We start from the raw sequence: 15,449 nt of genomic DNA, 5'->3' as shown, positions 1-15,449 counted from the left end.
AATACTGTAAGTGCTTATAACTTAGGACAGGTTTGACTAACTTTGCCTACCCTGAGGACAGATGAAAATAGGTAGAAGGTGTTTTTAGCACTTAAACAATATAAACAGTTAAATTGGGGAAAAGCTGACAGTAGGGGTTCTTCAGGTGAATGTTGATCAAGTGTGTTTTCAGTTGTTCCAGGAAGTACACGAATGCTGTTAAACCAGTTTCAACTAGTTTCAGTTGTTTCCTGTTCAGTAGAACAACACAACCAAGATTCAAGAACATCTTGGATCTTCCCCTTAACAGAGGTGCAGAAGAAATATATTTGTCAGTACACAGAGAAGCACAGAAGAAATAAGAAGATAAAAGAAAAGAAAAAATAGAAGATAAAAGAAAGCTTACACAGGTAACATATTATACAGACTATGAATTCCTATATGGAGTATTTAGTAAGTTACGCGGAATGTTTTTAAGGTGCATTTTTAAGGAACATTTAAAGTGATAAGTACAAAAAATTTAAAACTGTATGCAAACAGTGGCGAAAGTGAAAGCGAATGTCCGACAAACTATGTACTGTTTTTGTTATGGAAAAGTATATCATAGCATAACAGTTTGCACGCACTGGGACATACTAACAGGAAATGGAATTTCTTTAAGGGGGCAGTGTAATGTTCAGTGATGTTAAAGGTTTGTCATACTTGCAACAGTACATTGGTTCGGAACAATTGCACTGAAGGAAAGATGAACAAGAACAGAAAAAAGAGAAGAGAGCAGCAGAAACACAAATACAACTTTAACAACCAATTGAGTCTGTTCAGATGATGAAATTGACACAGTGTGCCATTCATTTAATATTTTCCGGGCCACCCTTATTTCTACTCACAAAATAACACAGTACCATCAGTTCTAGTCAGTTTATGGTGTGTGTGGCCATATCAGGCCAAGAACCCAAGTGTATAATGAGCCAGAACTAAACTTTGTTATTTGGTTTACATTGCCAAATCACACCGGTCAGACTTGACAAACATGTTGAATGTTTTCAGTCAGTTTTGTTGTTGTGTTATTGTTTTGTTTTTTGCACTTGCAGTGTAAAAATACCTCATTGGTTTAACTCTGCATCAAAAGTAATGCGTTTGGAAAGCAAACCAGCCACTTAAATGCTTAGTAGATTCGATAGCACTTGTTTAAAGCACTAATCACATGCATTTGTGATGAGATTCCTCTGAGATAACATATCTAGTGACTCTTCACTGTCTTTCACTGTCTCTCTATCAGTCTCATGACTGATCTGATGTCAGCGTTATTTCAAAATGCAAACATCATTTGATCTCCAGTAACTAACTGAGATTATTTTTCTTCTTGACCTGCAGAAGTGAGTCATTCCTGGATTATGGCGCATGCTTCACATCTCCTCGTGGACTCACTGAATGAACTACTAAAAGATCAAATGAAAACGTTTCGGTGGCACCTGAGAACTGATTATGGTATTCCAGCTTCTGAACTGGAGAAAGCAAATGTCTTAGATACAGTAGATAAGATGGTGGCACGTTTTACTGAAGAAAAGGCTGTGAATAACTCGGTAGACATCCTAAAGAAGATGGGCCAGAACCAGCTGGCTAAAAACCTCGAGAACAAACACAAAGAAAGTAAAGCAAAGAGTTTCACCTTATGTTAAAGTTCAAATGTCTATTATTCTTTCAGCAGTATTTGACTTTAATGATGATTTTTGTAGAAAATAATAACTGGCACATGTCTCAACACTGATACAATAGCCGGGTTTCCATTCAAACATGATCCGGGTCTTTTCAAAGTTCCCAATAACAGAAGGAAAAACGAATGCAAAATTGGTGTGTTTCCATCAAGTATCTCGAGCGAATCACGGTGGTGTTGATTATCTAGTAACCAATGGTAAATAAAAAATACCCGAAAACCAGAAAGACACCATCAACGGTCACAGCTGCTTAGTTTTGTGGGTTTAACGTTCGCTACAACAGATTTTATTCTGCAGATGCGTTTCCATCGCCCATTATTCGCATTAACCGTTTTTCGCAAAAAAGAAAAAAGCACCTCAAGCGAGTGAATTAAGGGTTTTTATTTCGAAATTTCGTTTCTGATGCGAAACTTCAAAATGTGCATAAAACCAGGGTGATGGAAACCAAGCAATTGTTGCCCTTTTTGTTGAGTTGATTGCTCTAATTGTTCCCCTCATTTATAAGTCAGTTTGGATATATAAGTAACTGCTAATTGATTAAATTTAAATATAATATATAAAGTCAAGGGCCAAGTGTCCTGATAAATTTGACACGTTTTCACCCCACAAGAGTAGTAAAAGACCCATCAGTATGGGGCAAAAGGTACACCGGTGGGCTTAATTTACCTGTTTTACTGAAATAAAACATAAATAAAATAAATATGAAAAAAATACAATTAATGTCCAAAATACAGCCTGTTTAAATATCTAAGTTAGGTTTCACATTTAACCTAAAATTCTACGTTTATCATGGAAAGCATTTATTGACATTTGGCTACGGTAAACCAGTGGTAAATTGCCATTAAAATATAATTCTCTGTAAAAATAATGATTTATAATTAATAAAAAAGGTAATGTATTTATAAAAAATGGTATTGAACAAAAACAAACAGGGTGGGCATTTCACCCCAGTATTACAGTAGATGCGCCCAATTACTATAATTTTACATTTAATGAAGAAACGTGTACTTAACTGCTACGAGAAATACCAAAAATAAAAGAAGAGACGTTACTCTAAAAATATATGTGATAATTTTAACAATTCTAATTGACTCCAAAAACATTTTTAAAAACATAACACTCAGACCAATCTGCCTCAGAATAGTCTTTCGAACATTGATTGTGAATGTGTCACAAATTGGCAAAATTTTCAAGTGCAAATGAAAACCTTTAGCTCTGTTGAAACCTATTTCATTGGTACGCTCATTGGGAATCAAACCTCTGAACTCTCTGCTACATCCACACTAATGCGTTTTCATTTGAAAACTGAGTTTTCCTTTTCAAAACGCTCCTCGGCCACACTAGCATTTTCAAACGTTTGCCAAACGCTGCCCAACCACATTGCAACGTTTGAAAACTCTGACGTCACCGCAAAGTGCATGCGTGAAACGTAAGAAGCTTCGGCACTCCGTCGCATGACAAAAAAATCGTCTTTGAACGTCTCCATTTTCCTCATTCACACTAGAACACGAAAACGGCGTTTTCAAATGTATCACCTTTGGAGAGCATTTTTAAAAAGCCTTTCCTTAACAAAAACGCCATCTCAGTGTGGACGGGAGGCCAAAACGGAGAGAAAAATATGCGAAAACGCATTAGTGTGGATGTAGCATTAGGCTTCATGTGGTTTTCACTTGATACGTCCTGCTGTTATTCATCTCAGAGTTAAATGTGTAATGATTGTAATGTAAAATAAGTCCAATAATATTGTCTTCTGCAGTGTATGTTCACATCCTGCTTACAGGAGAAGACAAAGTCAAGTCAAGTCTGCTGTGTGAGTTGTGTGATGTAATGACTTTAAATATTAAATGATTTATTCTTGATTGCAGTGAGGATTGTTTTGCTGGGTGAAGATGCGTACGCAATCAATCGAGTAGGAAACTTCCTGTTAGGAAGTTCAGTGTTTGAGAGTGAATTTTCTCCAGATTATCGCAGTGAGAGAGTCAGAGGAAAACACATGACACTCATCAACTGTCCTCATCTGCTCCAGCCCAACCTCTCACCCCGTCATATCACACAGACACTGAGAGAGTGTGTGTATCTGTCTGATCCAGGACCTCTTGCCATCATGCTGATCTTTAAACATGACGATGAGCGTTCAAGAGAAGATCAAGAGCGTGTGGAGATGATCCTCAACTCTTTCTCTGACAGTGTTTATGAACACGTACTGGTGATGACAACACACGACTCAAACAGAGGTCATCAGACTGTCAATAAAAACATTCAGCAATGCATAGAAAAATGCTTGAACAGACACTTCAGACTGGAGACAAACAGCTCTCTTGCTGAACTTATGGAGAAATTACAGTCAATTATACAAATGAACAGCAGACGTTATCTGATTTGTGAACAATCTCTCACAATGATGAAGCAGGCAGAAGAAAGAGGTAAGATTAAACGACAATTAACAACAACAACAACAACTCGTAGCTGATTATATTCGTCCTCTCCTAACACTTTCAGATGTTGTAAAGCTGAATGTGGTTGTGTGTGGAAGTGAAACAAGCTTAAGAGACAGAAGATTAAAAAGCTCCATCTTAAAGCTGATGTTGAAAGAGGGGAGCAGAAGATCAGACTGTGTGATGAAGATAGAGATGGAGGTATGTGGACGTCTGATCAACCTGCTAGAGCTTCCAGCTCTCTTCAACACCTCAGTGTCAGATGAGGAGCTGATGCGTCAATCTCTCTGCTGTCTGTCTCTCTGTCATCCTGGAGTTCACGTGTTTCTCCTCATCGGTCCTCATCATCCACTCACTGATGACCGCAAAGTTGAAATGGAGGAGATGCACAGAATATTCAGCTCAAGAATCAAAAATCACATCATGATTCTCATAATGCAGGAGTCTGAACACACAACAGCAGAACTAGACGAAGTCACACAGTCTGTTATTAAGCATTATGCAGAACGGTTTCATTTTTTTAATCCAAACGCACGAGTGTCCACTTTACTGGAGAGAATTGAGCAGATGGTAGAAGATAACAGTGGAGCTTCTTTCACTACACAAACATTTTTAGATGAGCGGATGAAGAAGATGATGAAATCTAAAGAGATGAAGAGGAAAATCCAACCACCAGGTAAAAAGCAGAAATGTCTCAAACATTGGCACGTATGGTCACCCTACAGTACATTCTTTTCTGATATCACAATTTGTGTACAAATAATTTTACAGAGAACACGGATGCTGTGCGGATTGTGCTGTTGGGTAAGACTGGAGTCGGGAAGATTGCTACAGGAAACACAATCTTAGGAAGAGAAGCGTTTATATCTGACATATCTCAAGAGTTAGTTACTAAAGAGTGTCAGAAAGAAACAGCTGAATTCAACAACAGATTCATCACTGTGATCGACACTCCAGGACTGTTTGATACTGAACTGAGTCATGAAGAGATTCAGAGAGAAATGATCAACTGTATCTCCATGATTCTGCCTGGACCTCATGTGTTCCTCTTAATGGTTCCACTGGGACGTTTCACTAAAGAAGAGGCAACATCGGTGAAGATCATTCAAGAGATGTTTGGTCAAACCTCTAGAATGTATATCATGGTGCTTTTCACCAGAGGAGATAATCTGAAGAAGAAATCTATTGAAGAGTGTTTGGGAAATCCTGGATCTCCTTTGAGAAACCTGGTAGAAGAGTGTGGAAACAGATATCATGTGTTCAATAATATTGAGACTGAAGACCGCACACAAGTTTCTGTTCTACTGGAGAAAATAGACCACATGGTGACAGCAAATGGAGGGAGTTACTTCTCACTTAATATGTTCAGAGATATGGAGAGAGAAAAACAAAATCAGCTCATGAAGATACTGATAGACAGAATTGAAGAATTGATCAGAGACAGAGAAGAAGAGAGAGAGAGAATTAAGATTATGAAGGAGGAAGAAACAGAAAATGATAGGGTTGGGAGGTGTTCATTATCATAATCAATTCATGAGTTATAGGGTTACAAAAACAGTTCTGGTGCGACGCATTGGTCAAGCACTGTGTTATGCAAGGGTTATAGGGTAAAGGTTATTTCAGTTGTATATCAGAGTGATTAAAGTAATGGAAAAATATTAATTTTGATTACACTTTATGTTCAAAATTATGTGTAAATAATGAAAACCAGTTAATGAGACATGAGAAAGAGAGAGAGAGAGAGAGAGAGAGAGAGAGAGAGAGAGAGAGAGAGAGAGAGAGAGAGAAAGACAGAGATGGCAATGAAGGGGTGGCTTCTGTCAATGCAATAAAGTTATCCTGTGAACTGTCCATGTGTGGATATTATCCAAATGATCTTTTGCTTAACCAATCATAAAATGCATATTTACCCAAGTAATTATGTAAATTAGTTGTCTCTGTTAGCATAAATACAACTGTATTGGATGTAATGGCAGGTCTGCCTGGGAAACTCCTCATGAGTGCTGAAGCCGACTCCTGCTGCAAAACTACAAATCATTTTTCTACAGTAATTTTTTCTTTTATTGACGTCGTCCCTGACTCCTTGTCTTAATTGGTCATAACTGTGGTCTATGGGTCTTTTCTGTAACTTCCCCTACAGCAGAAATGAAAGAGAAAGAGGAGTGTGATAAAAAGATATGCAAGTTGTCATTTCAAACCTGTATGACTTTCTTCCGCAGAACCCAAAAGAAGATATTTTGAAGAATGTTGTTAACAGCCCCCCATTCACTTGCATTGGTTTTATGTTCATACAATAGAAGTGAATAGGGGGCTGTGCAGTTCTGTTACCAACATTTTTCAAAATGTCTTTTCTGTTCTGTGAAAGAAAGTCATAGAGGTTTGAATTTGCTTAAAAGTAAGAGCAGCACATGCAGTACCATTTCTAAATATCGCTTTAGAACAACTTTTTTGTATTTTTTAAGATTTGGGACCTATGTTTCTACCTCAACAAAACCAGAACTAACAATGCCACCAAAGAGTAAACAACAATCAAATAGCTGTAAAATCTTTAATCTCACCAGTGCTTGTCAGCAACTCATTAACCCTTCACAAAATCAAGTGTAGCGTTAGTTCTGGCAGGTCACGTGAGTTCAGCTTGCATCAGCTGATCACATCAGGTGCATCTTATCAATGTTAACCAATAGTCATACATCACACACTAGACTGCGTCCTATTTAAGTTGCATTTCTTTGCTCCTTATCAGCTGCTTAATCGTGTTGCACTTAAAACCCACCTCCAACCCCATCTCCTCCTTACCTGCCTGTATCTTCAGATCTCTTAATTTAATCCTGTTCCACATCAGGAACTGTTCTGGTTCCCCAGGTGGGGGGGCATGTATTGCTGCGCTCCTGCTATGTCCATGCATTGCTGCATGGATGGGCAGAGAGTTTGTCCAGAACAGTTTCATTCCGCCAAACTAAATACATGCTATCGTTAAATAATTGACGACAGTGGTCCCGACAGAACTGGAAAAGATCATTTTGCCTACTCAGCCTCAGGAAATTAATTAGTTTTGCAATTAATATCTGCATATATAATTTATTCATTTCGGTTTTATAAATCTACATAGTAAAAACTGACCACATATTAGTGAAAACCATAATAGACACTAGTTCAACATACCCTAGTGGCGAAACATGGGAGTTTCAAAACGTTTCGAAGGAGTAATGGACATAACGAAGCGTCGTTTGCAAAAAAAAAACACACAAGACTTTGCTAGTTTGATATGGGCTCCAAAGCGCTGATTCGAAACAAAATATTCATAAAGGTTTTAAAGCTTCAGGAAGCAGTGTTTCAAAAGCGCCCATCACTACAGACTGCCTTGGCAACCCTGTTGAAAAAAATGCATATGGTTATGTTTTTAAGCATATGTTTGCTGGTTTGAGCTGGTCCTGAGCTAGCACCTGCTCATGACCAGCTCATAACCATCTTAAACCAGCAAATGTCCAACTTTTTGAAAGTAATTCAATAAAAAAACAAGCATTTGCCCTCAAAATTACAAAAACTGGGATAAGAATTAAAGCAATAAAGCAGAATTTTTGTCTCTGTATCGAGGTACGCAGCAATATGTTCTGTCACGATGATATACCACTTTCTTTTTTTAATTAAAAAATTGGCCATGTTTGCTAGCCAAAAATTGTGCGCCCCTGAATCCATGAAACCTTGACACCGAAACAAAGACTGACAAAGGACAAGTGAAACACAAGGGCTTATATAGACAGAACTAACAAGACACACCTGGGGAAAACCAATCAACAAGAAAACTACTAATAAAGAACACATGGCACAAACAGGAAGTAAATGAAAATTCCAAATTAAAGGGGAAACACAGACAGGGTTCATAAGTATAATAAGGAAGTATCCAAAAAGGTTTGAAATAATCAGTTTTTATTAGCAAGAAAAATGTCACAATAAAAATTAAAAAAATATATGTAACAATATTTTAGATACCTCTTTATATGTCTTTTTGGTGGGACATATCCGTTTAGTTAACACATTTTCAATTAAATTTTAAGATGCTTCGACATTTCTGTTACAATTCCATTCAAATCATAAGCTGCCAAATATGTTACACATGCTGCTGGAAAAATGACCAAAAGGCGGTGTCCTGATCAGATGTATCCAATAGGCATCCCCAGGCTGGAACATAAGAATTGTGCCTATTAATGCACATACATAAGTCTACTACACAGATTGAAGACTGTCGAAGTTGCTACAAATTAAACGAAGGAAAGTTGTTGAAGATGTATTTGATTGTGGTAGTCGACTCAAGGCATACTGGATGTCAGTGGTTGTTGGGAGCACTGGTGCATGACCTGCGGTACAAACACAAGTCTTCCCTTTATAGGCATGATCTTTGAAAAGGTTCAATCAGCTGAGCTCATTTTTAAGCTCAAATGCTTTTATCATTTTAAATCTTTCACTTGTCATACCTTTATGTATGACGTGCTATATAAATAAATTTGACCTGCATCTTATAACTATGCTATAGAGTTAGTGCTCTCATTGAATCTCAAATAGGTCAAGTTAATCAGTTATACCAGTAAATCAATCCATTAAAGTCGTAAATCTCTGCTGGAACACAGTATATGTTTTCTGCTCTATCAGCTGTATGTGATTCTTACCGGGTAGGTGACTCTCAGTGTTGCACTATAAGGCGCCTTTTCCAGAGGATTTTTGGCAAAAGTGAATCCAACAGTAACCAACAATTGCAACACAAATAACCAGGAGACCAAAACAAATTCCAAAGGCAAAAACTAAAAATCCATTTTGTTCTGTAACTATACAGAAAGACATTATTGTTACTGAATCTGATTTATAACAGTCAGACACCAAGTCCACGTATACACACTGCAAAGTTTCAGGAGTGACAAACAACCGCATTAAATGCAGGAGTGAATTCACTAAATGATCGTTCCATGTGTGTATGGATCAGGTAGTCTCTCCCGCATTTGTGATGATTGACACATTAGTAACCTTAGCAACGTTCTGGCGTCTCGCAGCTTTGAATAAGAATATAACCTGTTTGGCATCTGCTATTTTTGGCTTTGTCCATCAATTTAAACTAAACTACCACTGACAGCGCGTCTGTCTGTGCTCTTTTGCAGCGCTGCCATTTTTAAGCACTTTTATGTTTGTTGTTTGGATCTTAGCTCACAAAGCTCAGCAATTTAGATGTAATTAACGGTTAGTCGTGGATATTTTTAATTTTTTAGTCTAATAAAATATAAACTACTTGGATTTTTATGGTTTATTTTCACCACGTCTCCGTTTGCTGTTTTTTCTATGAACATCTGGCAACGCTGGCTGGTGAGAGTGGCTAGCCGCGGGTCAAAATGTGCAAAAGTAAAGACGTCTTTCACTGTTATTTTCTTGCACCTCCCTAAAACAGATGAAGACAAATCTCTGATGGGCGTTTAAAGACGTCATTAACAAGTAGTTGTGGAGTTCGGTTTGGTACACACTGCGTTTAATTTGGGTAAATGCGGTTGCCTCCATCGCATTTTTTGCAAGTTAATTTGGTAGTATAGTGCAGTTGTCACTCCTGATATAAAAAGGTTTAGCTACTCACCACAAACATTAACAGTGAACATCTCGTGTAAGGTATGTCTGCTGTCGCTGATTTCAAGGTGATAAAGTCCAGTATCTGTACCTCTGACATTTGTGATGGTAAGAGATCCAGTCCAACTCAACCGCAGTCTGTCTCTGAATCTGCTGTCAAGAACATCATCATATGTAGACAAGATCTGTGCCTTTCTGTCCATTTCAGCTATGTGGGTGCCAGAAGTCCACCATATTGTATGATCTCCTTGCACATCAGTGTGTAAAGTCACAGATCCTCCCTCCTTCACTGATAATGGCATAGCTCCATCTATATCAACGTAAACCACATATTAAGAAGAAAAAAATAGGTTAGAGATTAATTTAACAGTTGAACAATGTCCAGTAAGCCTTCTATGGCCATCTGCAATCTAAATTTAAATTAACATGTCCAAAGACACATTTTATGCGCAGTCGGAGATTTATGAATAAAAGCCGCAAGAGAAATGTCCAAAAGATCAATTGACTGGACAGAAATCAGAGGTCTCACTTAAATAGGAACATATGTACTACACAATCATAAAATTGTAATAGATATATTTAGGATGTCATTTATGGTGTAACTGTCCAGTATTTATGGTCATGTACAAGACATTATTTTACAAATGCAAATGGGCTGAGAAAACAAATGTGAAAAACCAGCATTTACATTTGGTTATTTTAGCTTGAGGTACGAACCAAAAGTCACCTGTGTATCTATTCATTGAAATATTGAATGCTTTTTCACTTATCTATTTATTATCAGACGCATTATCCAAAGCAACTTATTCAAGATGAAGTAAACAAAACTTTATTTTTTATAGCACTGGAAGCTACTCACCAAAGACAATAATATTAAATCTCTTGTGTATAGTATGAGTACTGCTGATGATGTGAACTTGATAAAGTCCCGACTGTGCAGCTCCGATGTTTCTGATGGTGAGGTCTCCTTTCTGAGGATCTAGATGCAGTTTGCGTACAGTTCTCTTTTCAGCGGTATCATTTAGAAAGAAGAACTGAGCCGCTCTATTAATTTGAGCTATGACAGTATTTTCAGGTTCAGAAACCCACAGTATCTGGTCATATTTCTGCATGTGAGTGAGATCAGTGTGTAGAGTGACAGAATCTCCCTCCATCACTGACACCTGTTTCACTCCTCCTGTATCACCAAACACACCTGCAGACACAAACAGTTAGAAATGTATTTATTTAAATGATTCATATTAAATGCGCATGTGTGTTTACAGTAAATACAATACAAGTTATTGACACTGTTATTTTAACGCGTGTGTATGTACATTTATATATTTATAACCTAATATATAAAGAGGTTGTACATATTTTAGAAGGTGGCTAACCAACACCTTCAGTGTTGGGTAAGTTACTCTCAAAAAGTAATTAATTACTAGTTACTAATTACATATTCAATAGTGTAATTAGATTACTGTACAAATTACTCTCTCCAAAAATTATTTAGTTACTTATTACTAATTACTTTCTATATCCTTTATATCAACCTTGATTAGTTAAGTGATTCAAGGATAGACATGAAAGGGCTCGTGTTTAATTCATTCAAATAAATAATATTAAACTACATAAAGTTCTCTTATTAACTGACCAAAGTATTACAAATGTGAGAATGATATATTAAAGCGCAGATTTTAAAGTTAGACTTTGAATTTTGATGTCAATTCCACTATTGCACACACATATATTACACAAAGTATTTAGTTTAATTACATCAAAAGTAACTGTAATTACATTACTGAAAAAATAAGAGTAATCCCATACTTTACTTTTTCAAGGGAAAAGTAATTATATTACAGTAACTAATTACTTAGTAACTAGTTACACCCAACACTGAACACCTTACCCCATCTCAAACTCCAAAATCACAGCCACAAAGGCTAATTTTGCTAAAAACACGAGTTTCACAAGTTAGCAAAGCAACGATAAATGGCTACCCTAACCCCGCCCCTAAACCTAACTTCACAGGGCAAAGTCAAATCATTACATAACATATTCATATATTAGCTTAATAAAATAAGGCCACAAACCAAAAGAATTGATGTTCCGGCATTGTATAACTGCATATGCTTTTAGTTTAATTCAAATTCTAAGTTTAAGATTATACGTCTTTATTTGGGGGGCCGCAATGTGATGCACCCTATTTTGAAGAAAAGATGTCTGGGAATGAAACCGAAAGCATCATCAGGTCATCTATATTCATTTCGTTATCGTCCACTGTTGTGGACGCAAATAAAGTTATAGTTAAAGTTATGTTATAATGTGAACAGCCCTTTAAAAGAACAGTTATATACTCAATATTATTATTTTCTTTCATTATTATTTTTACAATGCTGTTGTTTTTCATGCACTGAAAGTGAATGGTGGCTGTCAGTCTCAAACATTCTGCGTTTCGTGCGAGACCTATACAAAACAAAAATGTAAACTTCTTGACACACTCACCACTAACATTGAATGTCTTGGTTGTAGTCGTCTGTCTGATGATCTGTAGATGATAAACTCCAGTGTGCTCAGATCTGATGTTGGTGATGGCGAGATCTCCAGTCTGATCATTTAACACCAGTCTGCCATTAAATCTCCCATCAGAGGCATCATATAATGAAATCTTATTAGCCGCTCTGTTGATTATAGCTATAAGATCCAATTGATCTCCAAACCTCCACTCTATGAAATCATCTCTCTGTATGTCAGTGAGAGCAGTGTGCAGAGTGACAGAATCTCCCTCCATCACTGACACTGATGCAATACAAGACACACCTGCAGAACACAAACAGACTGAAATTCTTCCGTAACACTGAGCATACATTTCTTATAGTGACGTGAATTGCCATTTGTCACTAGAGGTGTTGTAGGGTAGTTTCTGATGCGTGAAATCCAGACAATAAAAATCATCCTCCAAATACTGCTTTATCTGGTTTATTCATCATACAGCTCATACAGGTCATTTTAACTCTGCTGCACCACGCTCATAAAATATCATTGGATGCCTGCAAACATTTCCCACCAGACACGGTCAAACAATGGCCCTGTCCCAAATGGCGCACTTTGCGGTCTCGTGGACTTAAATTGCGCGTTCTCGCCAAGTCTACGAGTCCGTAGGGTGTCCCATTTGTCTTTTTAGCGCTCAGAAGTCTGCTCGCGAGCGCCTCCTTTGTGCCCTCGATGCGGTCTTTCGAAGCCCGCATTGATGCAGACTCCACTGAAGTCCCCTACCCAGGAATCCTTGCGAACGCCCAATCACAGAACGGACGGGAGGAGTGCCGTGGATGTCAGACATATACGTAAACATGACGGATACATTTTTAAATGTATGTTTTGATAATAAATTAATTTTAGAATTTTAATTAGTTACTTATTCATATTATTGCTTATTTTCTTTTCTATTAAGCCAGCTATTCAAGAATAAAAACTTTTAATGCAGTGCATTTTCTTACTTAAGGTAATAAGCCATGTTTTGTTGTAGATTTATATCAGGGGTCACTAACTAGTGGACTCCGGTCCGAATGCGGACCGCGAGATGCGTCCGTCCGGACCTCAAAGACTTTTGACATAATAAAAAAAAGGACGCCTAACATTATTTTCTAATGCAATCAAATTTATAGCAGGCACATCAAGGTCCGCTCAGTAGCAGTTTGGGTCCTACGGCGCCACGGACAGTTAACATATGCGCACTGTCGCTACGTTCAGACGTGTTGAGTGAAGAGAGCCGGGACAGACTCGCTGCACAGCGCGCAGACAGATGTAACTGTCAGTGACTGAAAAACAATGTCCTTTTCAAAAGTTAGACAAGTTGACGCCGAAAACCATGTTTTCCGAGATGAATGGGTCGAGAGATTTGCATTTATTCTTCCTGCATCGACATGCACGAGACCGGTTTGTCTCATTTGCTCGGAGTCTGTCGCGGTTGTCAAAATTGGAAACTTTAAACGGCATTATGAAATTAGACAGAGACACTTTGAAGAAACTTACCCGCAGCAGTCTGAGGTAAGGACACGGAAAATATATGAGCTCAAAGCCCAGTAGGAGCGATCTACACGGGTCCTCCCTCCCTCACTTACCGCCCAACAACCAGCATATGAATGTTCCCTAAGAATACAGTGGATCTTAGGAAAACATAACAAGCCCTTTACTGATGGGATAAAAGTAAAAGAGTGCATGGAGGCTTCTGTGAAACACTTTTAGAAGGATAATAAAGACATGAACTAGAATAAAATATTAAACAAACCCCCCTTTCAGCTGCAACAGCCACAAGAAGAGCTGTAATGTTATCAGAGGATGTTCAGTCACAACTTGATGCTTCTATTTGTTCATCTCAGTTCAGCAGAAAACAACACTTTAGTTTTCTTTTAAAGTTGTTAATGTTGAAATGAATGTATGTTCAGTGCAGGTTTAGAGATTAGGGCATTTTGCACATTTTCCTTCATTATATTGTTGTCAGACATTGTTATGCCATCGTATAGATATAAAAAAAAACATCTATTCATATTTTGAGGTATTTAATTGTCCGGACCTCGGCTGGTAAGGAGGGTTCGTTTACTGGACCTCAAGCGATTTTAGTTGAAGACTCCTGCTATACAGGATACTAGTAAAGATAGAATGGATTTCACCTATTTCTACAAAAACTGCCCTTTATTGTCAACCGAGACTAGACATGAGAAAAAATGTCTTTGGGAGGGTGTTTTTGACGATCTGACACAAAGCGAAACTAAAAGTCTTATAGAAATGTTTAACAAAGCAGCTTACCGTTCACGAACAGCGACAAAATAAAAAATACAGAAAAACAATGTGTTGCCGTGTTGTTGTTTGTTGAAGTAATACCGATTAAAATGTCGGGTGGTGTCTTTGAGAGCGTCATTACTGCCGAGAGAATAGCGTGTCGTTTGACACCGAGGCTCAATAGTGAATGAGGAAGACCAGAAGAAGCCCTTCTACAGCTTTCACAGGCAGAAACATGACTCTGATGGCCAAACATCCTTTCAGGTTTCGCTTTCAATTTAAGGGTGATAAGGACATTTTCCTTAATGAGCGTCTGGCTAAAACATGCCTCAGGATTAATTGCATGTTTCAAGAAAAAAAACATTATGTCACCATTTAATCTAATTTAGTTAGGTTTCATTTTTGATTATTATTGTGTGCCTTCTGTGCAAAAGCTTTTGTTTGATTTTGTAATGTTTGTTTATGATGTGTCGTGTATGGCACATGTATGCACTATGAAAAATTGCTTAATACTTAAATGATTGTTTTTTATTTTAGCATTGCACTTAACTTATGCTGTTCATCTTTGAAGACACACAACAAAAATATGAATACACTTTAGTTTTTAGCTGTTAACAATAGTATACATTTATCAGAGAGTGTTATTTCTCTGAAGATTGCGGATGTATGGAGTAGACAGGAAAATCATGTTTCTCAGTCTGTGTTATTAGGTACAGCTTGTCCACTCAGTTATTCATAGAGTATGTATAGCCCTAGGCCTAAGTGCTACATTAACACTAACACCTCATTGTTTTCTTTTTTTTGATGTGAAGTGACGTATTTCGTATTATATGAAACATTACAAATATAAATGGACACAAAGACACATTTTCCACCCTTTGGCCACAAGATGTTGCTAGTGTGCGCCGTTTTGAAAAGCTTCGAGTAACGACGAACCATTTTATGATACACTTGAGGG

At 37.5% G+C, this 15,449-nt stretch overlaps 2 protein-coding genes across 4 annotated transcripts; one reads left to right on the top strand and one right to left on the bottom strand.

Annotated features, from left to right (window-relative positions):
- The first annotated feature begins 250 nt into the window (after positions 1-250).
- LOC130548428 (GTPase IMAP family member 8-like) lies at positions 251-6,257 on the top strand. Of its 2 annotated transcripts, none has more exons than XM_057325187.1 (5): positions 251-389; positions 1,354-1,467; positions 3,560-4,117; positions 4,194-4,805; positions 4,901-6,257. In XM_057325187.1, exons 2-5 carry the CDS (start codon positions 1,374-1,376, stop codon positions 5,653-5,655), a joined length of 2,019 nt encoding a protein of 672 aa, XP_057181170.1. In that variant the 5' UTR covers positions 251-389; positions 1,354-1,373; the 3' UTR covers positions 5,656-6,257. The 2 variants fall into 2 exon arrangements, with proteins under 2 accessions (XP_057181170.1, XP_057181169.1); XM_057325186.1 differs by having other exon boundaries at positions 1,354-1,629.
- A 1,782-nt stretch (positions 6,258-8,039) lies between these two features.
- Positions 8,040-14,715, bottom strand: LOC130549268 (uncharacterized). 2 transcript variants are annotated; one of them, XM_057326489.1, is made up of 6 exons: positions 14,519-14,715; positions 12,218-12,532; positions 10,590-10,925; positions 9,741-10,040; positions 8,794-8,949; positions 8,040-8,308 (listed from the first exon to the last, which is right to left on the bottom strand). In XM_057326489.1, the coding sequence occupies exons 1-5, from the start codon at positions 14,628-14,630 to the stop codon at positions 8,819-8,821; spliced, it is 1,194 nt and encodes a 397-aa protein (XP_057182472.1). In that variant the 5' UTR covers positions 14,631-14,715; the 3' UTR covers positions 8,040-8,308; positions 8,794-8,818. The 2 variants fall into 2 exon arrangements, with proteins under 2 accessions (XP_057182472.1, XP_057182471.1); XM_057326488.1 differs by having other exon boundaries at positions 8,040-8,484; positions 14,519-14,714.
- Positions 14,716-15,449: the final 734 nt, after the last annotated feature.

The sequence above is a fragment of the Triplophysa rosa genome, linkage group LG25 (assembly GCF_024868665.1).
Source record: "Triplophysa rosa linkage group LG25, Trosa_1v2, whole genome shotgun sequence".
Classification (NCBI taxonomy): Eukaryota; Metazoa; Chordata; class Actinopteri; order Cypriniformes; family Nemacheilidae; genus Triplophysa; species Triplophysa rosa.
This window is presented reverse-complemented; position numbering and strand designations above follow the sequence as displayed.